The following is a 27872-nucleotide window of genomic DNA, read 5'->3' as shown; positions in this document are numbered from 1 at the left end:
CTCATCACCGCTTTGAAATTATGGTTGTTGTTTAGATAGATCTGTCACTAGATTTTGTTATTTAATCAAATAATAAAGAATTATGCATATTACCCTATCATTATTTTTTAAAATATATTTTTATAATTGTATTTAAATGTCATTGGTTTCTTTTGTGATCTCTGTATTTTATTTTATACATTTAAAAATATTATTCTGGGGGGGTGTCAATAGGCTTCACCAGAGTGACAATGGGGTCCTTGGCATGCACACAAAAAGTTTAAAGAGTCCTGCTCTAGGCAGAGCTAGTTATGCCAGAAAACAATTTCTGGCAACCCTGCTCTCTGTTTTCTCTCTCTTGCTCCTCCCCAGAACCCAACCTTTCAGCCAGCTGGTGGACTGCACCAGAATTACAGAGTAATCAGGGATAAAGAAGGAGCCACTCTGGGCATGGACTGTGTCCTCAAAGTGATTTTGACAAGCGTTAGGAGAGGCTGGGTTCTCCTGCAGTTTCCCTGGGCCTGGACAACTTGTCCCTTTGTTTTCCCAAGTAAACTGAGCCACCCTTCCTAGTTCAGAATCCACAGTTTAATATAAATATTGACTTGAGGGGTTAAGAAAACCACTTTACAGATGAGCAGAAACTTCCTGGAACCATTCACAAAATATTCATCAGAAATAGAAACCCAGAGAGGTGGAGAACTAGGACTGCCCACTCTTGTGCCAGCACCATCATCTCTACTTGATTTCATATTTACAGGCTGGCACAAGAATAAATAGGGTGGCCATATCATTTTGGAAAGAGAGGCTAAAAGAGTAATGCCAGCCGGGTGCGGTGGCTCACGCCTGTAATCCCAGCACTTTGGGAGGCCGAGATGGACGGATCACGAGGTCAGGAGATCGAGACCATCCTGGCTAACATGGTGAAACCCCGTCTCAACTAAAAAAAAAAAAAAAAAAAAATTAGCCAGGCATAGTGGCGGGCGCCTGTAGTCCCAGCTATGCGCGAGGCTGAGACAGGAGAATGGCGTGAACCCAGGAGGCGGAGCTTGCAGTGAGCCGAGATCGCGCCACTGCACTTCAGCCTGGGTGACAGAGCAAGACTTCGTCTCAAAAAAAAAAAAAAGTAATGCCAAACAAGCCGGCCAAATGCCTGTCTTGGCTTAATGGGTATTTGGGCAATGCCCACCAATTACAAGTCCCTCCGCTTTATAGACTCCTAAAGTAGCTGCTGAAAGCACTATCCAGTTTACAAATGAAAAAGAAGGCTGAACACAAGCATCGTGATGGTTGGGCTGGCAGCTCCTGCTAAGAGTTTATCTTTGCATCCACAGCCGGAAAGGAATCGGCATTCCTAGGCTTGTGACTTAAAGAAAATTAATGAATGAGCCAGACACATCCTGAGGACCCCTTACCCTTGCAGTCCTAACACTCAGGGCGAGATTTCTAGGTTGGGGGAATGCCCCATCTTCTGGCTTTGGCCAAGCCTGGGCTTTCTTAGAAGGTTGCGGGGCCAATCAGCAGCCATAAATCTTAGAGAACCTTCACCGTTTTACAAGGGAGTTCGCGGGGGCTGCCCTTCTCCCTCACGCGGTCTATTTACAACGCCGAAATCTCCGTGTTAATGGACCTAGGATAATGGTGTTTACTTTACCGCGATAAAGCGCTGGGCTTCCTGGGGGAGCGGCTGTAAAATGTCCTGGAGGTAGGGATGGAAGGGGCGCCGTAAAAATGGGCGCTGGAAGGGCGGGGGCACCAGGTTCTCCTTCAGGCCGGCGCCCCAGCCCTCCACCCTCTAGGCCAGGCTGAGCAGCCCAGGCCTCGCGAGCGAGTACAGTTCCCACATAAATCACCAGCGCCAGAGTCTCGGGAAAAGGCGCATTTTTCATTGCTGGCTGCAGGGCAACTCCAGACCGCGAACGAGAAACAGAAGTTGTCTTTAGATAAACCGTTCACCGGAGCGCGCGTTGTGGCAGCACGGTCCGCAAAGCACAGGGCAACCCGGGTCTGGAGCTGCGCCCCCGCCAGCCGATCACCTCCCAGAGGCCTCTCAAGAAACCCAGATCCTCCCAAGGGCTGGTCCCACGTCCTTCTGCCAGAGAGGAGATAGCGAGCCAAGCGGGAAGGAAAAGGCGAACTTCAGGGTCTGGAGAGACTGGAGAAGTGGTGCTTACGAAGGCAAAACCTTCTCAAAAACCCGAAAGCCTAACTCCACGTTTACCAGCAGTGTAATTTCGAGCAAGTGACTACCCCTCTGAGCTTCAGGAACCTTCAGTTGTAAAACAAAAAGTACTACCTTCTTATTCTGTGTTCATAATTAACGTGAAATCAAATGCGAGTTGTATAACTGGACCTAGGAGGTTCCCTGAAGCCCCTGGAATTGTTGGCAAAGGGTCACGCGTATCTGGGGAGAGGATCCCAAGCAAGTGCTCAAACCACAAAACAGTGAGAAACACCGCCCTATGTCTGTAGACAGACTATGTGGCTAGAATCCTGGCACTTACTAGCTGTGAGATCACTTACTAGCTGTGAGATCTTGCTCAAGTTACCGAAGCCTTCTGTTTTCTCTTCTGTAAAAAGGGATAATCGTTCCTACGATTATGTGGAGACTAAAAGCGCTAGGCACGGTGTCTGGCACGTAGTAAACGCTAGCTAAATGATTAGCTACATTCACGCATCAGCCCCTGGCCCTGTAGCAAAGACACTTGTCTCCAAAGCCAGGAATTCCAGGCCTAGTCTTTTCAAACTGAAGGCTGCCGAGATCCGTGAAACCCTATGTTGGTCCTGGGCGCCAGTGGGCAACTCGCCCATTGCCAGATGGCGGCCTTTCCACTGCGTTGGATGGGTGCGCGGGTCGCGTTTTGTTCCCGGGCAAGCTGGGGGTGAGCGTGTGCGCACCTTGCGCCGGGTGCTGCAGGGCCTCTCCAGCTCCCGGAGGTGCGCACTCGCTGGGCGGCCGCCCTTTGAAGGCAGCTCTAACCCTGCCGGCCGCCAGGCGCCCGGGGCTTGGCCCTAATCCGGATTTGGAGGCCGAAGCAGTAAGCCGGCCGCCACCGACTGCGAAGAAATCAAAGCGGCAGCCATCCTGGTAGCTCCTGGTCTTGTTTACTTGTTGACACGCGCTCACCCAAGCAAGACGACCTCGAGTTTGATATCCGCCTAGAGAGAAGAGGGGTAGGGGTCCGGGAGCAGTCAGCCTCCACCGCTCTGGAGGCCAAGGTTTCCAATTGCGGCAGACAAGTTTCCTTCCCTTCTAAGGTCAGAGGTCGAGCCTGGGAGAGGCCCGCTCCCCTTTCCCTCCAGGCCCACCCGGCGCGATGTCCTGGAGCCCCGTTTCCAGCCGCGCCTTCTTCTCCCCTCCTAGCTCGCTATCCATTAGTATAATCCTCTGTCCAAACACTGCGGCCGGGACGGCCAGACATTTGGTGTAAACAGACCCGGGGGAACAATTCTAACGATATAAATAAAATAACCATTAATAGTGCAAATTGTTCGATGAACTGGAGGCCGAGCACCGGGGACTCCAGCCTCGCTGGGGTTTGTGTACACAGTGTGGACGCCACGCATCCGTCAGGTGAATCTGAGGTTCTTGTCCCGGCCGAAATCTAAACCAGGCGCAGGTGAGGTCCCCTTAAGCGCGTCAACGGGGACCCGGCTCCTAACACTCACAGGCCGTGACACGCACGCGGCTCAGGACAGACGCACATAGCGAGGTCGCCGGGCGGCCGCAGCTCACATTAACGTAACCGCGGGGACCCGCCCCAAACAGAGTAACCGGGGTGAGCCCGGCTCTTCAAAAACTCTCCCTCTCTCCCCGTGGCCAGCCGCGGCCTCAAAGAGCGCCACCTGGTCACATCGGCAGCCTCCGTGCGAGCAGGCACACAAAGCTCACACCCCAAACGGAAAAAAATCAGCCTCCACTTGTCCCGGGCTTCGTAATAATAAACTAACATTTATTGGGCGTTTCTTGTGCCAGGCACCACGCTAAGTGCTTCACAGAGTTAATTTCCTTGAATCCTCAGGCGACCTAAGAGGTAGATACTTCTAGTATTCCCAGTTCCACAAATCAGAAAAGCAAAAACCTCTGAGAGTTTACAGAATTTGTCTGGAGACCCATGGAGACAGAATCTGAATCCACAACTCTGCTCCAGCAAGCGCACGGTGCCTCCCGGAGATGCAGCCACTTGCGCAGATTCCCGGGTGCCTGGCTGCCAAGGTCTGAAGCCTAGCTCCAGCGCATTCCCGGCCTCGCCGGGCTGCAAGGGCGGGGGTTGCTTTCCAGTGGGAAGTTCCTACTTCTCCCGAGAGCGTCGGCAGAGTGGTCTGAGAGGTCGGGACAGAGGCAGGAGGGGAGCCTCCTCGGAAAGCCCTGTGACCTATTCCCAGGGACCCAATAGTGGGCTCCCAGCGGGCCCTGCTCTGGCGTTGGGGTTGCAGATGCCGCCCAGGAGAAGGCGAGCGAGGCCTCCTGGACAATAGGTCAACCCTGCGGGGGTCGCAGGGGGAGGCGGGGGCCTCCCTGTGGCCGGATGGCCGTGGAGTCGTGATTCCCGGAGTCTGACTGGGGCAGGACGTTGTCTCCAGCCCACTCAGGCGTGGAGCAGAGGCGTCCTGCACCCACTTCTTACTTGCTTCGTGACCTTGGACAAATAATTTTATTTCTGGGGCCTCAATGTCCAAGGCTCTTACATGGGGCGGGAGGGGCGGTGATCCTTGTCTCCTAGGGATATAGCGATCGGAAGAGACCTTTGTGTGGAACGCTTTGTTTACCGGTGGAAAGTTTATTATCATGATTAGTGTTAACTTGACAGTAGGCACCTCGGAAGGCGGGGACGAGGGCTGGCAGCCCCATACTGAATAGAAAGCCGAGGACGGAGGTGGGGAGAAAGGAAACTGCTCTAGGGGGCGGAGGTGGGGGTACACGTAGGAGAGAAGGGGAGGGGGCTAGAGGAAGCTCCGCCCCACCGTCCGGCCGTGTTTATTTTCAAGGCAGCTTCCAGTCAATCCTGTCACCGGGGCACATTCTTTTCGGGGGCTGTGAACCACCGTCAGGGCTCCGCAGGAAGATTTGAGGAGGGGGAGGGCCGTTGAGTAGGGAGCAGGAATTCGCAGAGTAGAGAGAACTGCGCCTGGGCAGGCAGTCCCTCCGCGGCTCAGGGGAAGCAGAAGGGGGAAGAGAGGAAGCTGAGTGTTCAAGGCAAGGAATTTTAACAACCTTGGGCAATTTACCTCACCCTTCTGAGCCTCAGTCCCCTCCTCTGAAATGGTTATATTAATAGGGCCAAAGACAAGAGCTGCTGCAAGAAGCAGAAGCAGTAACAATGGCGGACACTTAGCAAGAGTTTACAGCAGCCTGGCGATGTTCTGCGCTCTTCATACCCAATGAGACAGCGAACTCTCCCAGCACAGTAGAAGTCTCTTGACCATGGTCTGCCAGTTTATGTGGGAGCTGGGTGGGGAGGGGAGGCTCTTTACCTCTGAGCCCATTGGTGCTTGTAGAAAAGCCATGAACAGTAGCTGGTACTGTCCATATGGTCATTGGTGATGGGATTGCTAATGTTATTGTTGTCAGCTGTATTATTTCTATTGTTACAGCCGCTCACTACCAACCTTAAAAGGTAGTCACCATTAACACCTTTATGGAAAGGAAACAGGCTCAGAGAGGGTAAGTGACTTGCCTAAAATCACACAGCAGGTGTGGGGCCAAGCGGAGAGATAAGAAACCAGACAAATCCAATGGCCAGATGCTCTCACCCACCGCAGAGGGAAAAGGAGAGAGGGCACAGTTTAGTGCAGGGCAAGGCCTGGGTGAGAGAGGGACACCTACCGCCAGGGCAGGTCCCCAGCAGCTGATTTATTTGCATTCCAGCAGGGACGCTAATTGGTCAGATCTTTATCTCAACACGATAACAATGACATGGGACCTCAGGGATTTGTTTACAGCAGCTAAAAATGATGCATTTGTGGGAATCGGAAGCTGGGTTGGAGTGCGGGTTTTGTTTGCGGCTGCTTTAGCTTCAGAGGGTGGGGAGTGTCTATTGGGGGAGTGGGGAGGCTGAGAGGAGGCTGCTGGTCATTCTGAGAATATTTCCTAAAATTAATGATTAAGAGAATTAGTCTCCTTGTTTGAAGATCCCAAAAAACACAAAATTTGATGGACAATTAAATAATGCTTCTGTAAGTGGGAAAAGAGAGCACCTGGGAACCCCACTCTCCGCAGATTTCTGCTCAGCCCCAGCCGCCCCCGCAAGAACCGTTTCTCCTGCATAGGTGCGGAATTCTCTGTAAGTGCTTTTCTTAATCCTAAAGGCAGGCTTATAAAGTCCACACCGTTATTATCTTCTTTTGTAAGTGAGAAAACTGCCATTTAATGAGGTTGAAGGACTGGCTCAAAGTCACAAGACTATAAAAACAGCAGGACTCCACACCTAGATCTGGTGGACTACAGGGCCAGTGCTCCAGCCCAAGACAGGCATGAGGTATGATTATGGCTTAGAGAAAGCAACATCTCCCTGGGCCCCATTCCAAACCCAACCTCCTCACATATGGAGTCTCCTTGCAGAGGAGCGTGTCACCGGGGCAACCCTTGCACATGAATGCTCAGGAGATCTGTCTACAGCCACTCACATGCATGCTTACTGACTTACCAGTTGTGGGAGGTATAAGATATTCACATCTGCCTGTGTACATGTTCCCTCATGTGGGGGCACAATACATACATATATATACACACGGGCCACCCTTCTACTATACTAATGTGGAGGGCATGACACATGGAGTTTTTAAAAGTCTAAATTTCAGAATATTTCAATGTAGTTTTATTACTTTCAACAACACACACAGTCATTACAACTCTGGCAATAAAATCTATTCCCTCTTCTCTGACTACAGCTTAGACAGGCGCTTATGGAACCACTTTGGACAAGACTAATTGTAATGATCCCATAAATTGCCTTATAGAAATAGTGCATCTGATAGTCATGGAACTTAATTTTCATCTTGGATCATATAAACATTTCTCTCCAAATCTCATGTCACTACCAGTAATTCCCATTATTGTTGAGGGGAAAAAAAGGAGGGAAAGAATTTAGAATGAGTGTTGGCCAGCCCTGTGTTAATGACCACATGATCTGAAACAGTAGAGCCCTAATGTGGAGTCTACATTTATGGGCAGTCCTGAGTGCCTTCTTCCCCATGCCCATCCACATGTGCACTCACTAATGTATTCACACAGGAAAGCACTTTCCTCTTCATTCAAGGAGAAAGACAAGTCTGTAGAAATATCTATATCATGTCTCTATCCACCTACTGGAAACCTGTATTTCTCAGGAGATGAAACTGCCACCAGTCTCAAAACTATGGTTGCAGCTGGAAGGTAAAGGGTAGAGGGTGGCTGGCTGGCTGCCTGCCACGCATCTGGGGAGCCCAGCTCCCAGGAGAGAATGCATGAGACTTAGTCTCCTCTCAGGAGGCCAGTGACTCAGTGACCCCCACTGGCTCCAGTTAGGGAAAAGGTAGGAAATTATTGGTGGACCCAGAGCAGCTAGAGTGCTCAGTCCTTGGCTGTTGTGAGAAGCCAGGGACCCCACTCTTTTCTCTTAGATTTGGCCCCTGCATTTTAAGGCAATCTCTGAAACACCTTCCAGTTGGGGTGATCTCAAGACAATACAACCCCCAGTCTAAAGTGGGGCTGTTGGGAAAGAAAGGAAGGTCAGTTTGCTCTCACTTGTGTGTGGTGCAGTGGGAGCGGGTGTTCCTGGTCTGGAAGCCCCCATCTGCTCTCAGCGATGCCTGGGGCCCAGGTCTCATGGTCACCTCCAGCTCTGCTCTGGTTCTCTTCAGACTGCCACAATAGAAGGAAACGCAGGCTCCCCAGGATCTGCCTGGAGTGGGGATTTCCATGAGCAGGGCAGCCAAGCCTGCCACCTGGAGCCCCACAGACCAGCTAGGGCCCACTGCTGAGGCTACCAGGGAGTGGGGGCTTGGGAGGTGGGAGAGGTCTTACCAGTTGGAGCAGGGCACAGGGTAGCTTCCCTTTCACAAACCAAGGGGTGCATGGGCATTCTCCTGAGCAGCCCTGAGGGTCAGAAGCAGACGGGTGGGATGGGGGAAGGAATGTGGGGCTCAGGAGTGAGGTCTTGCTCAGTTAGTCTCACCCCACCTTGGCGAAGTCCTCCTGTGCTGCCCTGATTCCCTTCACATCAGACATCTGCAGGGCCACCATCAAAAAGCCTGAGAGCATCAGAGTGGAGGGGTAAGAAGGTAGGGAAAAGGAGGGAATTAAACAAGATAAGGGGAAGAGTGAGGAAACAGGTAGGAGGGAAACAGGTGGGGAGGAGTGGAAACAGTGAGAAAGGAAACTGAGGAGATGGGGGAGGAGGTGAGGAAGAAAGGAAGTGGGGGAAGGGCATAAAGGAAAAGGGGTGGGAGAGTAAAATGGGTTCCCTCAAAGAGCAAGGGGCTACGAGGGGAAAAAGACTAGCAGTGAGGGAGAGGAGGACTGCAGGCGGAAGAGCGCGCGCGTTTTAGGATCCCCGACTCAGAGGCTCTGCCCTGCCTCTGGATGTGGCGAACCTCAAGAGGTAAGAAGGTCCTTGCCTCTGGTTGACAGGAGCGCGGAGAGGTGGAGGGGAGTTCGAGAACCTAGAGGCAGGTTCAAGGACAAAGGCGCACCTTGTGCAGGCCGACCAAGTCACTCTAGCCCTCTTCGCTAGGGCCCTCGGCCGTTGGCAGGCGGATGGAGAAAGATGCCCCAGGAAAAAGCCCAGCACTGCTAGGCCCTACGTGCACTGGCTTGGAGACGCGGCGCCAGTGACGGGCAGGGCACAGTGAGGCCCGGAGCCCTTACAGTCGTTGCAACCTGGAGCTACCGAACCGGGGACCTCCGACCTGACACGCCTGCGAGGCTGCGAGGTCCAGAGGTTGGACCTGGTTCCTAGGGCGCGCCACTCCTTCTGACCCCTGTGGCATGTGTCCTGGCGCGCCGCACCAGCCCCGTGCCTCTGCCCTCTCTACTGTTCCCTGTCTGATTCTGAGCAAGGCCAGCAGCCCACTGTCCCACCCGACCGCCAAATCTCCTCAGGGTCAGGCGAGCCGAGCCGGAACTGCGCCGGGGCAGTGGTGATGGCTGGGCGTCCCTGCAGCTTCAGGACCAAGGGCAATCGGGGGTCTACGCCCGCAGACCCGGCAGTCCGCTGACGCAGCGAAGGTCTAGCCGAACCTTGGGGATCGTTCTCCCAGTGCCGACCGAAGACCCGGACCTCCGGGCTGGACGCGGAGAAGGCCCGATAAGACGTTACTTAAACATGTTACTTAAACAAGACTGCAGTAAACGTTTCTTTCCAAGTGAGAAAAGTCTTTTTCGTTCTCAGACGGTTTGAAGGTATTTGTGCCAACGTGACTCCCAGGGAGATTTAGAGGAAGCTTTCTATGTCCTAGGAAGCTGAGATCCCACGGAGCCGGTTTACTGTTGAGAGCAGACAGTTTCGAGTAGATAGCGCTGGAAGAAACACGAAGAATCTCTCTTGCTTCTTGGAACGCGATAACCACATTTCTCTCTCTATTCCCCCACTACTAAAAATCAGAATCCGCACGAAGCAGGCAGTCGCTCTGGTTCAAATGAATTAATTTGACGAAGACTGCAGCTGCTCTTCTGAAGTCAGATTACAATTTAAAAAGTTTATACACATTGAAATTTCGCTACGGAAAGTTAAACGCACGCTAGCAACAACAACCAAAAAGGAATGCATTCAGAATTCCAATTGAATCCTCAAGTTAAAACTGCTCACTGCACGCCCAAGTAGCGCACACAAACAGTACAAATAAATGTCTGTATACAGGAGTCCTTTATTTAGGTGTTTTTTGTTTGAAAAAGTATTGAACTGATTTTCATTCAACAAAGATACAGTCTTTTCGACATGTTTTATTAACAGAACTGGTTTTGCTAAAGAAAGTGTAATTTACATTTTTATCTTTAAAATTTTTGGAGGGGCAGATCCACAAAGATAGCTGTGAAGCCCTCTCCCTGAGAAATCGAAAGTCACATTCTCAGCAAGGACCTGCAATTTACAAAGAACTATACAAATTACTGTATTTGGACTAATTTTCTCCCAGGAAAGAGAAACAGTGGTTAATTTAGAAAACTCAATTCCAAATAAAATCTAGGAAAATTTGGCATTCCTACAAACACATGCAAAACAAACTAAATGCTTAAAACAGCATTTCAAAATCTCTTTTTATGAAATTCCTTCAACAAGAAAAAACCTCCCAAGAAATTAGACCAGTTTAATGCCTTCTAGTACTCACCAACCCAGTTGACATTTCTTTGAAAGCACAAAATGTATTCACCCATCTCGTAATTAAAATGCTATTGCTTCTGAATTGCTTTTAAAAAAAATTGGGTAGCTTTCTAACATTCCTTAACAAAAAACTAAAGCAAAGCACACTTGCGCATACGCACACACACACCCCACCACCACCACCACCACTACCGCCAACAAATTAACAAAAACCCATTTAGTGGGTCTCTCTCGATCTCGTAAGTTGACATTGAAAATGAAACTTCTAGAAGAGCAATAAAAAAAAAAAAAGATTACCCTGAAATGTTTTGGCTGAGTTCATCACAGGATGATTTTTCATGCTTTAATAGAAAAAATCACTTCTGATTGTAGTGTTACATTTTTACATTTTGATTAGAAAGCCACAATAACTTTCAACTTGTTTGTGGCCTTGGTTATATAATTAAATGACCATTTGAATAGCTGAGAGATAACGGGATAAGCAGTGGCATTTACAACTAAAATTATCTATTATCTGCCTATATTTATATGTACATTAAGCAATGTTTGTGTAGACAATAACAGTTATGAGAACACTTTACAGTTTTCAAAAAATTGTCATATTTTTCATTTGATAATGCATTTATTGTAATGGCTAGCATGTGGTTCCTTAAAAAAGAAAAAGGTACAGACGTTTATGTCTCTATACAGCACTTCCCCTTCAAGGACTTTACCACCGTTTACTGATGATCTTTAATCATAGGGTGGGGTAGAGAGCTTGTATAAATGTATGAGGTGATGAAAGCGTAGGAAGGCACTCGATTAAAACAAAATCAAACGCTTCCATGGATGCAGCCATCCTTACTTTATCTGACAGTAATTAGCTAAAGTGTCTGGAACGAAAACATATTATTAGTAGAGCACAGCTCGAGGATTTCAAAGATCTCCTTTTCAGACAAGAGAATGCAAATGCCCCAGAAGGCGATCGTAACTGGATAGGCGTTGGAACCAGATCCCACTCTCTGATAAGAGACTCCTGCGGAGCGACTGCTGCTGTACAACTACCGCTCTGGAGTTCTTCTCCTTTCAGGCCCGAGGCTGTCGCGGGTACAGGGTGCGCGCGCGGGAAAAGGAGGCCACCTAGATGAAACTGGCCCGGCAGGGATCCCTGCGCGGAAGCACAGCCACCGGGGAACCAGACCAAGGGAGTCTGAACAATACTGAGGAGGTAGCTGGAGGCAACCCAAACCCCTGCTCTGGGCATAAAACTCAGATCAATCTCAGGGATGCGGTAGCAGATAGAGGTTTTCCGCAGGCTGGAACAGCACTGCGCTGGGCTGGGGATGGGGAAAGGAAGCGGCGATAAGGCCTAGGCGCCACCCGCTAGGCTCCTTCGCCTGGGAGTCCTCACAGGCCCTGGTGGCATACTGAGGAGCAACCTGCCCAGGGTCCTCAAAAGACAACCGCTTAGGCCTGGCGCAAGGTACCTGGCCCGGGGGCGGCTGGGGCGGCGGGATTTGCGGTAAAGGAGCACCCGCAGGCCTGCTGGTAGGGAGGAAACAGCTCCCTGCGTGAGCTGACAGAGGCGCCCTGGTGGGCTCCGGCGGCAGCAGCGCGTCTGTGGGCGTGTATCCGCGATCAGGCGCTGGAGGGGCGCTTTGTCCTGGTCGCAGTTTTAAGACCTGGATTGTTGGAGCTAGATTTATGTAAGGCCTAGGAGCGAAGCGAGGCTGAGACGCAAGGGAGTGTAACAAGGAGAAATGCAGACTTCGGTTGGAAACTGGGGAGAGAGATTGTTTCGATAGCCTTTCTCCTTTTCTTTTTCCAGAATCATGAAATCACCAGAGGAGAAGAAAACTGCGGACTAGAAGAGAGCAGAAACATTTCCCCTGAGACAGTTTTGCCCCGGAGGTGGGTTGGGGAAGTGAGGCTGGAGCTCAGCTTCCTGCTTGTATGCTCGGCGGCCACCGTTATGCACACACACTCAAGGTCCTCCACCCGGCAGTGCCGTGCACCCCTCCGCCCCCCACCTCGGGATCTTTGCACCCGAGCGCTCGGGATCCACAGCAAAACCAGGCACATTCCTCCCTCTGCAGACTCACCGCCTGGTTTGTAGACACCGGTCTGCGCCTGGGGCGTCAATAGTTTCAGGATTTAAAACAGAAAGACACCGGGCGCCCCTGTGGCTGAGGAATGGCGGTTCCGGCGCAAGACCCTGCCCACAGAGGGTCTCTCCCCACTGCCTGCGGGCAGCCGCCACCTAAGTACTGCTGGGCGCACGTGGCCCGCGTGGCATCCCAGCTCCCCCGGCGGACCCAGGGGCTGCCTCTCCACAACATTTCCGCTCCCTTCTGCAGAGCCCCGCCTCTCCCCCCTCCCGACAGGCTGTTCTTTCTCCCTTCAACCTTGAGCACCCACTCCTGTCGCCGTTGCGGGACGCGCGTAGCAGCCCTCCACCCTCGTACCCATTCCCAGCCGGTGTCTTATGCTGCTCGGAGGCAATGTCCACCGTCCCTGCACCTTTCACCCGCCCCTTCCAGGTGAGATGGGTCTCTTCCAGCTCCGCCATCCTGACTGCCAAAAAATTGCTTGGAGTGGCTGAGGCCGGATGAGGAGAGCCACGGTTGAGCTGGAACTGTTCCCTAATTTTTAAGGCCAGCGCTGCACACGGTTTTTTCTACGGCCCTCAAAGCAGCGCCCGCTGCTCCTCACTGGGCTAGGCCTGGTAGAGAGCAAATGCCTGTTGTGGAAGAAGATGGTCCCTACCAGCGCGGAGTTTCCAGAATCTGTGGGGGACGCATACACTCCCCCAGAAAACAACCAGGGCCTCATGAAGGTACAGAAGGCGTGTAGGTAGAGAAAAAGTAAAAGCCTGTCGGAGAGGCAAGGCCTACATTCAGGCTCCTGATTTCAATAGGCGGAAAAGAAGGCCGCCAAGGCTGGGTCACCTCCCTTGTGAGGACAGATCCTGCTCTCAAAACCGTAAGAAGCCACCCAGTGTGTGCCACACTCCAGCCACGCACCACCAATGCAGTCAACAAATACTGCTTGACCTCCCATACAGAAAAGCAGTAGTTGACAGGTACTGAGCGCGTAACATGCGTGAGGCCCTGCACTAAGATTCTGGCGTGTTTTGCTTCATTCAACCCTAGCAACAACCAAAAAAGGTATTACTGCCTTCGTTTATAGACGAGGAAACAAACTTAGAAATGCCCAAGATCACACACTGACAAGGCCAAGCAAGAGCTGTCGAATACCAAAGTTTAGTCATAACTCTATCTTCCTTTCACATACTGCTCTGTGCACCTGCTGCCAGGGATACAAGGGCAAAAGCAACCCCAGGACCCTGCCCTCATGGAGCTTACAATCTAACTGGGGCGACCAGGCAGGCAACTACAGCTATAGAATTAAGTGGGAAGTGATAAGTGACACGCGTGTCTTGCTAACACAAGCTGCAAGTTCAGAGGCTGAAAGAGGGGACTTCCGGCTAGACGATCTAGGAGCTCTTCCTCGGAGAACATTTTCCACTCGCGGAGGCTAAGGGTCAGAAACATGTTTCAAGCGGAGAGAAAGCTTGAGAAACGGCAACAAGTTGAAAACGGACATGTCGCCCACCCATAGACAGATAAAACACTCCGTGTCTCCTCGTGGATCCAGCGCCCGGTATTTACCCGCCAGGAAGTTTTCCTGCCCCGCGCAGCAGCTGAAAAAAGCACACCCCTGGGGCATCCTTCCCTGGCGTTGTTCGTGGACAGCAAGCCTCCCAGAACTGGCCTAGGTCGGGAAGGTGCAGCCACGCGGGAATCAATGGTTCAGGAACCGGATCAGTGCAGCCTCGCCCGCAGCGTCTCGGACTTCAGGACTCTATACTAGTCCTTGTCTATTTCTGGTAGAGCCGCAACATCCCACTCGGCGAGAGCAGGGGGCGTGGCCCACATGAGCCGGAACCTATGGGGAGGGAGGCTGGGGCGCCGGCCCCGCCCCCCGACGTGACGCAAGTCTCCCGGACAGAGGCTTCGGAGCCCCGGCCCCAGTCCCTGCAGTGGCTGTAACAAAACCCAGACCCCCAGGTCCCGGCCAATGGAGGCGATTTAGACTGGAGTAGGACCGCGTCTGTCAAAAGCCCGACTCTGCAGCAGCGGCGGAGTCCAGGAGGAGAGCTGGAGCCGCCGCGCTGCCTCCCCGCCCCCGCCGGGATTTATTATTTGGACTAGACAATTAAGTGGCCCTGATGATGTTACCAAGCCCGGTCACCTCCACCCCTTTCTCAGTCAAAGACATTTTGAATCTGGAGCAGCAGCAGCAGCACTTCCATGGTGCGCACTTGCAGGCGGACTTGGAGCACCACTTCCACTCTGCGCCCTGCATGCTGGCCGCAGCTGAGGGGACGCAATTTTCTGACGGAGGGGAGGAGGACGAGGAAGAAGAGGGCGATAAATTGTCCTATTTGAACTCACTAGCCGCAGCCGACGGCCACGGGGATTCAGGGTTGTGTCCCCAGGGCTATGTCCACACGGTCCTGCGAGACTCGTGCAGCGGCCCCAAGGAACACGAAGAGGAGCCCGAGGTCGTGAGGGACCGGAGCCAAAGTGAGTAGAGGGGGAAAGAAAACGCACCCGCACACCTGGAGCAATGGCAGAGCACACACAAACAGCCCACAAACCTTGCCAGAGCGGCTGCCCACCCCTTTACCCTTTGGCTGGGGCCATGCCTCCGCCCTGGTCGCGAACAGCGCCACAAAGCGCAGGTACCTGCGAGGGAGATGGGGCGGAGAGACAAGGACGAGGTGACCCTGACAACTACTCCTCCCCAAAGGGGGAAATGAGGGAAGGGAAGGTGGTTACTACTGCCCTGATGCTGAGAGGCGACGTGGGCTCAGAGCCTGGGTCCTCATAACTGGCAGTATTTTTGCTCTTCCCTTCCTCCACCCCACCAAAAGGTTCTTCTCCCAAAAAGGGCAGGAGCCTGGACCTTTTTCGTTTTCCCTCTAGGGTGAGATGAGTTCTCTTAGCCCAGGGCAGCCACCCCTTCTTTTCAGAAAAGACAGCCCAAGCAGCCTGTGTCTCTCTTATCCGCAGGGGGCAGGAACTTTGGTGGAGGCCAGTTGGGTGGTTTCCTCCCTTCTCTGCTTGGAACTCAGCGTCCTTGAACCCGTGGCACCCGGTAGAGAGAGAGGAGATGATCGGAAAGTGCATGGGAACACTGTCTATTCCGCGCGACCATAGCTCTCACATCCCTAAGGCGCCGGCCTTTTTTGAAAATCCGTAACGTTTTGCTTTGTGTCCCAGGCTGCGGGCCGAATAGAAAACGCGCCGAACTTGAGTCCGAGATCTTGGCTGCTCACATCGGACGGGAAGTAAATTGATAGGGAGATGGGATAATCAAATAAAGTCCCCAAGGAAGTGTATTTAAGAGGACAGAATCTCAGTCTTTCCCCAAGAGGCGGTTTGATGTTGCAGAGGCCAAGGCCTATGCTCTCATAGTTTCCAGAGCCTAAAATCGGCATGAAACTGTCTATAACTAGTCAATCAAACTTCATTTTCAGAGGGCACAGGGACATTGTCATCACATTTGCATGTAGTCTTTTATAAGCCACACACACACGTCCCTGGGCCATGCACAAGCGTTACACTCGGAACAGATTTTCGCTCAACCCATGCCCACCGGCCCACTCATACCAACCCGCCTCACACCTTCAGTTATCCTTGGTGGAGTAGAAGGCAAACGAGTTTGCAAATACTGTAGTTATTATGTAGCTGCAAACCTTCATCCTGAAAATAGTCATTAGCACGTCGAGCCGCACATTTAATACAGAGTAATCTCTTCTCTCGCAGATGCTCAAGATCCAAATAAACACGCACTAACTACCCCTCTCCAGGAAACGCGCCTCCGCCTGCTAAGGGCGTTCTTTCGGTACTGAGGCTGTCGCAGGGTCCCACAGCGCCAGGAGCCACAAACGTTCCCCAAAGTCCAGCCATTTACTACCGCACGCTCTGCTCAGCCACCAAAAGGGGTCACGGTGCTCCAGGACAGGAGCCGCGGTGCGGCTGGGAACAGCTAAGGACGCTGTTGTTTGCTTCTTCCGCAGAAAGCTGCCAGCTGAAGAAGTCTCTAGAGGCGGCGGGAGACTGCAAGGCAGCGGAGGAGAGCGAGAGGCCAAAACCACGCAGCCGCCGGAAGCCCCGGGTCCTTTTCTCGCAAGCCCAGGTCTTCGAGCTGGAACGCAGGTTCAAGCAGCAGCGGTACCTGTCGGCACCCGAGCGCGAGCACCTCGCCAGCAGCCTGAAGCTCACGTCCACGCAGGTGAAAATCTGGTTCCAGAATCGCAGGTACAAGTGCAAGAGACAGCGGCAGGACAAGTCTCTGGAGCTGGGCGCACACGCGCCCCCGCCGCCGCCCCGCCGCGTGGCGGTCCCAGTGCTGGTGCGGGACGGCAAGCCGTGCGTCACGCCCAGCGCGCAGGCCTACGGCGCGCCCTACAGCGTGGGTGCCAGCGCCTACTCCTACAACAGCTTCCCCGCCTATGGCTATGGGAACTCGGCCGCGGCCGCCGCCGCAGCCGCTGCTGCCGCCGCGGCCGCCGCGGCCTACAGCGGCAGCTATGGCTGTGCGTACCCGGCGGGCGGCGGCGGCGGCGGCGGCGGCGGGACCTCCGCGGCGACCACTGCCATGCAGCCCGCCTGCAGCGCGGCCGGAGGCGGTCCCTTTGTGAACGTGAGCAACCTAGGAGGCTTCGGCAGCGGCGGCGGCGCACAGCCGTTGCACCAGGGTGCTGCAGCCGGGGCCGCGTGCGCTCAGGGCACCTTGCAGGGCATCCGGGCCTGGTAGGGACGGGGCGGGTCACGCGGCAGGCACCCAGCGAAGCCTGGCGCCGCGGGACTGAAGCTCGAGAAGGGCCTGACCTAAAGGTCAGGTCCCCTCGTTAAAAAATATATATATACGTCTCGCTCCTCAGGGCTTCGGATCGCAGCTCACTCGAGGCCTGGGGAAGGGGGCTCAGGGGCAAGGAGGATGACTGGGTCCGGTCGCCAGGACTGTCTCTGAGGCAGAAACGCCGGCTGGGCGCTGGAGGCGACGATGGCCCGGATCCTGGCAGCGAGGGGAGTGCAGGAGGCTAGGACCCTGGCCGCGCTTGGTTCTTCCAAAGTGAGAAGGGCTTCTCTCCCTCTGCCTTTCCGCGGCCTCCGCGAAGCATTGGCGGGGAGCCCAAGGACATAACAAATTAAAAGCATGAAGGAGAGAAAAATGGGAGTCGTGGCTTGAGAAATTCCAGGCCCTACCGATTCTCTGCCCCCTTTGCGGGCCTGGAGCGCCATAGCACAGTCGATTTCGTTTCCCAGTTGTGTCCCCTCCGCAGCAGATACCTCGGTCCAGATCTCCGGATTGTCGGGGGACGCAGGATTCTTCGAGGAAGACCAGCCGAATGAGATCAAAAGTTGGGGGTGGGGGGAGGCTGAACAAACTCGAGACCTGGTGGCCCACCGGAGGTGTTACCGGGTTTCCTTTCTGTTTCGTATTCTGTATTCAGCATATGTTATCTATCTATCTATATAACTTTAACCACACGCCGTGTACACACCCGCTGCCACACACTACAGGAGTCAATAAACAAGGTGCAATATTTTCAGATCGTTGGCCGGCTACAGAATTTGTTTAGCCCCCAAGAGTGGAGAGGAATCCTTTAAATAGGGCCGGAAGGGGAGGAAAAGGTGCGAGGGGGAAAGCCATCCTCTGTGGGCGATTGCAGGCCTGGTCTCCCATGAGCCAGGCCCCAGGCTGTAAGTCTGGTCTCTTCGTGGCTTTGTTCATTAATTTCTGTTTACTCTTGCGGGCTGGACAGGTCGAAGGCTCAGGGCCATTTGAAGTCCCTGGCTTTGCAGTTCCCTCTAAGTTTTACCCAGATGCTTGGACTAGCTGTACAGACCTGCGTTCGGTCAAGTCTTGTAATCTGCCCCACCTCGAGGGTTGCCAGGGAAAAGGAAGCCTCGTCCCCAGGCCCAGCTGTTGGCGGCGCGAAAGCAGCCTCTTCCCCGGCTGCAGCCAGGGCTACCAACGCGCCTGGGGGTGCTGCGCTGCGCCCCGCCGCGGCCGAGCTCTCCCCCTTGGCCGCCCTCCCTTCTCCCCCGGCGGCCCCGGCTTTATGCGGCTCCTTGTCACTTGCGGAGAATGCCTGTGCGAGGCCTGTGCTGCCACACGGCCGATTGTGAGCGTGCCAAGGCGGGTGAATGGGGAGGCCTCAGAGCGCCGCGCCATTGTGGGGCCGGGTCTAGCTGAAAGGCGGCTCCGGGCCGGGAAGGTGCGGAAAGAATAGCTTTTTATTGGAGTCCCGAACAAAAGGTGTGGTAGGAAGGCGAGGTCCCCTGCGCGAACAAAAACCCCAGCGCGTCGGATTGACGTCCCCCCCGAGCTCCCCATTGCTTCTCAGAGCGGGGGCTTTGTGCAGCAGTCTGCTCAACAGAGGGACGGAGAAATGTGCGGGGGTTTTGTTCCCCACTTTTTGTGAGCTGGGGGAGGGGGCGGCCAGAGGGACGGGGGCTGGGCGGGCAGCAGGGAGGGGAGCGCTGATTAGGCCAGGCCGGCCGGGGCGCTGAGACGTTCAGCGGGAGTCGGCGGCCTGAATGCTGGGTCATTATTGCTACAAGTTTAGCAATTTCACCCTTACAGGAGGGGGTGGGGCTGCTAGGCTGTGGCGGGGCCGACCGGCTGGGGAGCTGGAGAGACGCGAGGAGGAGGAAGAAAAAGGAGGGGAGGGAGGGAGGCAGGCAGGCAGGCAAGGGAGCCCTCTGAAGCCCTCTGACCGCCCAGGATGCGACTTGGACACATCCGAAAGGGCCTAGCGGGAGGCTAGAGAAGCGGCACTTGGGGGGCGAAGACCTTCCCTTCCCTCGCCTCTTAGGCGGCAGAAAGACCCCGGAGCCAAGCATGAGCCAGTGCACTAGACTGCAGGTCTCGCAGCAACTCGCAGCGGCGTCCCTCCTCTTTCACGCCACCCCCAAACTGGGACACAGCCTCCCACCACTGTGATGCCCCAATCCCCTTCCCTACCTCGATCCCTCTTCTGGAGCCATTACCTTCCCATGGATTGCTTAGGCGAAGGGCTGGAGAGGGAATTCTTGGCTCCTTACTTGCTTCTCACAGCCTGCGGCTGCAGACTCATTCATTCATTCATTCATTCATCCATTCAACTAGGTATACTGAACACCTACTATGTATTCACTTGTACTGTTGAGTTGCTGAGAACGGTGAAAAAAAAAAAGTGTCCCTAGACTGGTGGATTTTATTTTCAGGTGTGCAGGTGTGGGTGGAGGGAGGGTGAGACAATAAACAAATGCAAAAACAGTAGATGAATTCTAAAAAGGAAATAGAACCAAACGCTGGGAGTGGAGGTCTTTTCAAGTAGGCGGTGGGGAAAGCCTATTGAGATTACATTTAAATCAATGCCTGAATGACAAAAGGGAGTCATTCCAACAGTGCTTTGCTATCTCAGCCTCCATGTCTCTGCACATGCCCTCCTGTCCAACTGGAATGCCCTTCCACCCCCATTTTTCTGGTGAACTTTTGCCTCTCCTTCAAGGCCAAGCTTCCTTCCTGAACCACCTAAGTGGAGGTAATCACTCTCACATTTGTGCCATCAGAGTCTTAGGTACTTTCCAATATCATAACATGGTGTCATGCAAAGATTTATTTGTCTCTCTCCCTCCACAGGAGACATGTGGAGGGCCAGGTTGGCATCTTTTCCCTCTGGGACAGGTACCACAGTAGGAGCTCATGGGGCCAGGAGGGCTGTGAGATGCCCTGTGGGCTCCTTCAGCACCTCTTCCCTGGTTCCTGCTGCCTGAATTGCCCAGGTGCTGTTGAGCTGTGGCCTTGGCTGCTGGCCTGGAGGGAAAAGTGGAACTGGAATCTTGGCTTCCCTGGGCCTAGTCAGGACACTTGGCTGGAACCCATTTCCAACCCAGCAGAAGGTCCCACCTCTTCTGTACCCTGTGATACTGCCTAAGGACATCCCTCCCCACAATGTTGCACCTCATCCTACAGCTCAATACCTAGGATAGAAGGCTAAGATCTTGGTAAAGACCTTGTCCCCGGGACACAAAGTTTGGGGCCTGGGGAAAACTAGGATGTGTAAGAAACCCAGGACCCGCATCTGGGACCCAATTCGACTTCCCCTACATTCACTAGGTGCAGGGAATGGAAAGTCAACAAGACCTGGGCCAGCACCCTGTGAAAGCTCACTCCCCAGGTGCAATTTTAGCACCTTCACTCTAGGAACTGAAGTCTCTAGGAATAGCTGCGCTTGCTCCACTGGGGGCTTCCTAAGTAAGCAGCTACTTTGCCTCCAATTCAGTCCCCTATCCTGCTGGGCCTTGGCCTCTCAGTGCTCCCAGCACCACACACCCACTTTCCTTGCTGGGCTTCCTCTTGCCCTGTGTTGGTCTTCCTTCACTCTGCATTGCCTCTTGTTCTGGAAAAGTGGCTTGTGATCCTCATAGAGGAAACAGAACTGGTTCTGTGGATTGGATTCCGCAAGTTTGCGTGTCTTGAGATACTTGAAGCCAGCCTAGACCAGCCTGCTGCGTACCCTGCTCCGGAGCCTGCAGTTTCCAGGTATAAATAGCTCCCATCATTTCATTGGAGGATTTCCCTACTGCTCATTGTTGGGGTTCCTCCATCAGAGGTTGAAAACCCTTGACCAACGCAGCTACCTCTTCCTTGGGCTCCCTCTCCAGGGGAAAAGTTCCCCCTGACAGGATGAACTGCTGCTTCATTAAATTGTCCTGTGAGCCAGGAGGAATCAAAATCTACCCATTAGACTTGGAACAGGCCAAGTAAGTTGTTCCTCTGGGCTGTGGTTTTTGAGATCTATGGTGGAGAGAAGGGTGAACCATATGATACCAGAGGTCACTTCAGGTTCAACCCTCTTGGGTTCCCTTGGATGAGTGTGTAACCCCTCCCCACCCACTAAGCTCAGGGTGGGTTGGCACCACTGGTGGAAGAAGTGGGATAGGTTTTAGATGGCTAAAACCTATTTTCCTGCAGAGCCTGATCTTGAGGAGTTAAGAGGATGAACTCTGAAGTCAGACTGAGTCCATTCTATTCTCGGCACAACCAGCAGTGGAAACCTTGAGTAAGTTAGAAGTGCCCTGAACCTCAGTTTCTTCCTCTATAAAATGGGTATGCTTGTAGCACCTTTTTCTGTTGTTGTTCCTACAGTAAAACATGCAAATAGTTAAGTATACAACTCAGTGAATGTTTATATAGTAAATCTTCATGTATCAATCATTTTGGCTTTGGAAGTTAAATAAGATGATCAAGCTCAATACCTAGGATATTGCGTTGACCTTCCAGGAAGATGTCTAGGACGCTATTCCGCCCTCGAGGCACTCCCAGCTCCTCGGGGTGAGGGAGTGGGGATAGGGGCGGGGCGGGGGGGGGGGGGACCTGGACAGCACAAGGACCGAAAACCCCAGCTCTGCGGTCGCGCGTCACCACGGAGATCTGGCAGAGCCATTGCGGGTAAACCTGGGACAGGTAGCGCCCGGCGGGGTCTGCAGGGCTTTGACTTCGGCTGCATCTGGGACATTCCACAGAAGGGGAAGGTGGAAGGACGTTTCCTGGGGGAGGCACGAGTCCTCTCTAGCCCACCGCTGCAGGAAGGAAAGGGTAAGGAGGGGAAACCCGGAGCCTCTCGGCGGGGCGTCTCCCGGGCCCGCGGGCACTGCCCGGGTGACTTGGGGCCGCGCCTCTGCCAGGGTGGGGCCGGGTGGGCGGGCGCTTTCCTGGAGACTGGCGCGTGCGGGAGACCGGGAGGTCCAAGGCCCCAGTCGCAGCCGCCCAGTTCCTCGCTTTTTGGTTCAGGACGCCAGTGGGGACTTCCCGGGCGCCTCCTCCCAACTCCAGGGGCCCGAGCCCTGGAAGGACTGTGATTTGTCCGCGACTGGAGAGAGTTCAGTGCTCAGCCTCAGTCTGGCCCCGCGCGAGAGAAAAGGATCCTTTCGAACTGCCAGAGGCAGCGCAGGTGCCACGGGGCGGGGCGCCCGGGGGCCGGCCACTGCTTCCCAGGCGGGCCCGGGGCGGTCAGAGCCAGCTGGGCCGGGAGTGCCCCGGCGAGCCCCGGGAGAGCCTAGCCGACTCTGCGGGTGAGAGCCCAAACTGCAAGAGCCAGCAGTCCTGAAGATCGCGGAGGTAGGACGTCCTGGGTGGGGCTTAGGGGACATGGGGAGGTCTCTGCAGGGAGTCCTGGGGAGGCGTCAGGGGGAGGGGGCACTGATCTCTAAAGCACGTTAGCTTTGTTGAAAATATGCCCCCACCCCACTCCACCTAGATTGTAAGGAACAGATTAATAACAGCTGAGGTTTTCCAAAGGCGTAATCAGTAAACTTCTTATTGGAATGGGAGATACATACAGAAAACCCCAAGCTTCGGCTTGCTCTATCTTTATAAACGGAACCCTTCTATGCTACCAACACCCACATGAAGAAACAGAACATTATCAGTCCCTGGAAAGTACCCCCATGCTCCCTTCTTGTCGCTGCTCCCTGGAGCCACTAAGGGTAACCACTGTCCTGGCTTCTAACAGCACAGGTTAGTTTTGCCTGTTTGGGAACATTATCTAAATGGAATCATATAGATTGCACTCTTGTGCACCTGCTTCATTCGTTCGTAAGATTTATCCATATGGCTGCGTGTAGTTGTAGGTCGTTCATTTCAGTTATTTTAGAGTGTTCCACGGTGTGAATATACCACAATCAATGTATCCTTTCTGCTGTTTATAGGTATTTGGATTGTTTCTAGTTTTAGGCTGTTGTGAATAGCACCACTACGATATGCTGGAACAGTGTCCAATAGAACTTCCTGCGATGATAATGTTCTATATCCGTGCCATCCAACATGGTAGCCATTAGTGACATGTGACTTTTGAGCACTTGAAATGTGACAGGTGTGACTGAGGAACTGAATTTTTAATAATCTAAAATTGTAATTAATTTAAATGTAAATAGCTAATATGGCTAGGGCTACTCTATTGGACAGCACAGTTCTAGCTTTTCTTTTGGTGACCATAATACAAATTTCTATTCAGTATATGCCTAGGAGTGCAATTGCTGTCATAGATACAAATATTAGCCTTAATAGGTTCTGCCAAGCAGTTTTCTACAGTTGGTTAGACCAATTTACACTTCTACCAGTGTTAGCACCACATGGTCCCCAATACTTAGTATTTTTATTTCACTTATCTTTCATTTTAGCCATTCTGGTGAGCATGTAGTTAAAAGAGGCTTTTGTTCACTTTTATGTAAGATTGTGAAACTGCCACTTAACCTAGTGAAGAAGATGATGATGGTGGTGGTTGGGGGTTTCTTGGAAGCTGAGAGAGGCTGTGTGAGTCTAAAGTCCACTCTTTTCATGACCCCACCTTGCAGTCAGACCTCCCACTTAATCAGCTTTCTCCCTTCGGAACTAGACCTAGGGCATCAGTAGGACTTGAGGGAGAGGCTGTCTGTTTGGAGTTTATCCATCTCCCATAGCTCTTGTAACTTTATGCCATCTCAAAATCAGTGTCCCTTTTTCTTTTACTGCTACTTATTAGAATGCCTCACCAGAGGAGATGGTGAGCTTGCTTGGCAGGCTGCAACCAGGGTAGAGAAGCCAGGTTTTATTCTGGCCGCAGTTTTAGTTTGTGGCTTGGCTCTGCCATGTGTCAAACAGCATTAGCAATCCTTGGGGCTAGACACGATGGCTCACATCTATAATCTCAGTGCTTTGGGAGGCTGAGGTGGGAGGATCACTGGAGGTCAGGTATTTGAGAGCAGCCTGAGCAACACAGTGAGATATTGTCTCTACTAAAAATTTTTTAAAAAAGAAACAAACTAGCTGGGTGCAGTGGTGCATACCTGTAGTCCCAGCTACTAGGCAAGCTGAGACAGGAGGATTAATTGAGCCCAGGAGGTCGAGGCTGCAGTGAGCTTTGGTCTCGCCACTGCACTCCAGCTGGGGTGACAGGGTGAGATTGTCTCAAAAACAAAACAGGCACAGTGGCTCACACCTGTAATCTCAGCATTTTGGGAGGCCGACTTGGGAGGATCATTTGAGGTCAGGAGTTCGAGGCCAGCCTGGCCAACATGGTGAAACCCCATCTCTTCTAAAAATACCAAAAAGAAAAGAAGAAAAAAATTAGCCAGGCATGGTGGCACAGGCCTGTAGTCCCAGCTACTTGGGAGGCTGGGGCAGAAGAATCGCTTGAACCCAGGAGGAGGAGGTTGCAGTGAGCCGAGACTGCGCCACTGCAATCTGCCTGGGTGACCCAGAGAAACTCTGTCTCAAAACAAAAACAAAAATGAAACAAAAACAAAAAACAACCCTTGGATGTGCTTGCTGGGAAGTAAAGCAAAGTCCGCCCTGTGGAGGCAGCAGGGAGATTTCTTACTATGTGTCAGACTGTGTGTGTGGGTGTCTGTGTGTGTCTGTGTGTGTGTGCTTGTGTGTGTCTGTGTGTTGCTTTGTAGACATTCTCTTTAATCCTCAGAATAGCCATGTGAGGATTCCTTATTTACACATGAAGAAACTGAGGCTCAGAGAGGTTAAATCACTCCCCCCAAAGGCCACAGCAAGCAAACAGTAGCAGTAACCTCAACAGGACTTTTCACCCAGTGCGACTAAGAACATTTCTGTTTTCTACTTCTCTCCTCTGGGTAAACTGACTAGTGCAGATCTTGAAATTCTGGATGAAATTAGATGCCCTATGCTACACCTCCTTTTGGATGGACCTAGGCTGACCATTAACCACCTATGTGTTGGAAATTAAGCAAAGCATTTGTTATGTTAAAATACCAGTGAAATTCACTTTGTGTGACACAATGAGTTCTTGCAAAGTTGCGTGCAAAGAGCTTTTTGCCATGGATAGGGAGAAAAACTGAGTACATTTTAAACTCATCACTGGAATTTGTTCTTTAAAAGTATCCTGAGCTGAATTATTTTGTAAAGGGAAGGATTACTTTGAAATATGAATAATAACCCAGAATTTCTTTTTTAACTTGAGGGTTACAAGTAATAAAAAAAAAGTGATGAGCAACTCAAAATTATTTGCAAGATTCATCAATATTTCATACCTATTTCCTGGTTCATTGAGAAGGGTTATCTTGAAAGTTTCACTGGGGCCATCCTGAGAGTGAATTATCTGGGAGGTGCGCAGATTTGTTCTCAAACCAGATAAGGAGTAACTAGAAACCCATTGCCCCATGGCTACATGGCTATATTTTACAATCCTTGATCACTTGGTGAGCCTCTCACAGAGGGGGCTCAAGAGTGAAAGGATAATTACATTACATCACCTTTCGGGCCCCTTCCAGCCCTGAGAGTCTTTAAACTAAATTTGTTACATGCCTATAGATTCAGCCATACTCACCTAATAATCACCAAAGTCTAACTCTTTTCTGATGCCCATTTCTGCCTGCAGCATCCTAAGCAAGGCACTGTCCCATATCTCCTGGACACTACCCATGGGAGAACCACTCACCTCTCTACTCAATAAGTGTGAAAAAATTCTGTTCACATGGACTCTGCCTTCCTGCAATTTCCATCACTGGCAACTTCTGTTTTCACAGATATCTACTTCTGCATGTCAACTCTTCACATATTTAAAGTCAACCATTGAATACTGTGTAGACCCCTCTCTTCTCCCAGTAAAATAACCTCGGTTTCTTTGACTGTCCTCAGCCTCCTGGCCATTCCTCAGTAGATGTTCTCTAGCTCCCCTGTTTCTTCTGTGCCTGGGCTGTTCTGCTGTGTTCCCCAAAGAAGGGCCCCCCTTCCTAAGCCTTTAAACACATCTATCCATCCTCCCCCACTCTTCTGAGAAGTAAGGGGCCAACTGGGAGGCTCTCCTCAAATTAAGTTTTTATTCCTTAGTCTTCAGAGGAGTAAGTACCATTCTTCTCTCCACAAGTAATACTTCCTTTTAAAGTCTAGATAAAAGTTTCTTTCCTATTTCTAGAAATAATGCTTCTGAGACCAGGCATGGTGGCTCACACCTGTAATACCAACACTTTGGGAGGCCGAGGTGGGAGGATTGCTTGAGCCCAGGAGTTTGAGACCAGCCTGGGCAACATGGCCAAACCCTGTCTCTACAAAAAATACAAAAATGAGCCAGAAATGATGGTGCACACCAGTAGTCCCAGATACTAGGCAGACTGAGGTGAGAGGATCACCTGAGCCTGGGGAGCTTGAGGCTATAGTAACCTGAGATGGTGCCACTGGATGACAGAGTAAGATCCTGTCTCGAGGAGGAGGAAGGGGAGGAGGAGGGTGAGGAGGAGGGGGAGGAGGGAAGGAGAGGGAGGAGGGGGAGGAGGGAGGGGGGAAGAGGAGAAGAAGGAAAGAAAAGAAAAAGAAAAAGAAATAATTCTTCTAAATTTTGAGTTCTGAGGTCCTACCACCCTGCAGTCTAATATTCTCTTCCATTCTTTCTCAAACATGTAGCCATCTCTCCATATTACCTTCTCTTAACACTGGCGCCTCTTTCTTAAATATCTTTCTTCCCCCTTTCTGTCAGTTTCTACCTATTTTTTCACCAGCTCCTTCCCTTTCTCCCAGCCTAACTGCTGTTTGCCTTCTAGGTGGTGGACACTGATGCCTGGTTGGAAGTTGCCTTTGTGGTCCTCTGGCTCAACTCTTCCCAGGTACCTGTGCCCACTCTCCAGCACTCCTGAGGAGTCATTGTCCTGCCACTCACTGGAATTATCTGAGACTCACTCTTTGAGGTCAGCATTGGTCCAGTGGCTTCTCTTCAGGGTTGTCCTTTATTACTTCTCTTTAACATCTGGCATAATGACTTTTTCCCGGAAAGCCTTCTCATAGTTTTGATACCATGTGCTTGCCTGATTATTTCCTTGCACAAGGCATAGCTCCTCAGTCTTCCTCCTCCAGCCCTACTTAAGAGAACCTTCCAAGGCTCAGTGGCTTTTCAACACTCTTTCGATCCTAAAGCTAGTCATTGTACAGTGTCAACTATCACTTTTATGCTAAGGGCCCCAGAATCTACAGCTTTAGCCTGGTTTCCCTCTAATGTCATATTTCCAAATGCCTACAGGATAATTCTACTTGTGCACCCCACTGTCATCTCAAGTTCATCACCCCTCCCCAAAAGTACTCACATCTCGGCTTTGGCCCATGGCATCACCTGTCCTTGTTTTCTTCCCTTTGTTTGCTTGTTGAACCAATCAGTCAACAAATGATTTCCCCAAGAGTGTGCCTTCACTTAAAGCAGAAGGAAAGGGAGGAGTAACGCTGACTGAGTACATAATGCTTTTCAGGTACTGGGCTTTCACCCTGACCCATTTCATACTAGAACCATTCTGAAAAGTAAGTGCCATTATCCTCATGTTATGGATTAAGAAATCAAACTTTGAGAATTTGAGCCTTGTTCAATGACACCCAGCTCTAGAGTGACAGAACCAGGGTTCAAATCAAGGTCTGATTTTAAAGCCTAAGCACTTTACTGTAATGGCTTCCTAACGTGCCCCCTTGGTGTGAGTGTATTGTTGATAAACCCAGTCCTCATATAGGCACTGACTTATTTTCCCCAATGACTCTTACTCAAAGGTACCTACACTTTTTTCA

At 52.0% G+C, this 27872-nt stretch overlaps 1 protein-coding gene and 1 long non-coding RNA gene across 2 annotated transcripts; one reads left to right on the top strand and one right to left on the bottom strand.

The window, feature by feature from the left end:
* Positions 1 to 7706: 7706 nt before the first annotated feature.
* LOC104656458 lies at positions 7707 to 12542 on the bottom strand. The gene is made up of 5 exons (XR_747127.2): positions 12359 to 12542; positions 9943 to 10037; positions 9163 to 9478; positions 7985 to 8056; positions 7707 to 7822 (listed from the first exon to the last, which is right to left on the bottom strand). It is a non-coding gene; the product is annotated as an uncharacterized LOC104656458 (long non-coding RNA).
* A 1746-nt stretch (positions 12543 to 14288) lies between these two features.
* Positions 14289 to 17883, top strand: NKX2-3 (NK2 homeobox 3). The gene is made up of 2 exons (XM_030941075.1): positions 14289 to 14845; positions 16345 to 17883. The coding sequence occupies exons 1-2, from the start codon at positions 14488 to 14490 to the stop codon at positions 17082 to 17084; spliced, it is 1098 nt and encodes a 365-aa protein (XP_030796935.1). The 5' UTR covers positions 14289 to 14487; the 3' UTR covers positions 17085 to 17883.
* The last annotated feature ends 9989 nt before the right edge of the window (positions 17884 to 27872 follow it).

The sequence above is a fragment of the Rhinopithecus roxellana genome, chromosome 11 (assembly GCF_007565055.1).
Source record: "Rhinopithecus roxellana isolate Shanxi Qingling chromosome 11, ASM756505v1, whole genome shotgun sequence".
Classification (NCBI taxonomy): Eukaryota; Metazoa; Chordata; class Mammalia; order Primates; family Cercopithecidae; genus Rhinopithecus; species Rhinopithecus roxellana.
Note: the sequence above shows the minus strand (reverse complement) of the source record. Positions and strands in the feature narration are given on the sequence as shown.

Coding starts and splice junctions, on each gene's coding strand:
- NKX2-3 (XM_030941075.1), top strand. CDS start 14,488: ATGATGTTACCAAGCCCGGTCACCTCCACCCCTTTCTCAGTCAAAGAC. Junction 14,846..16,344: donor CGTGAGGGACCGGAGCCAAA/GTGAGTAGAGGG, acceptor CTTCTTCCGCAG/AAAGCTGCCAGCTGAAGAAG.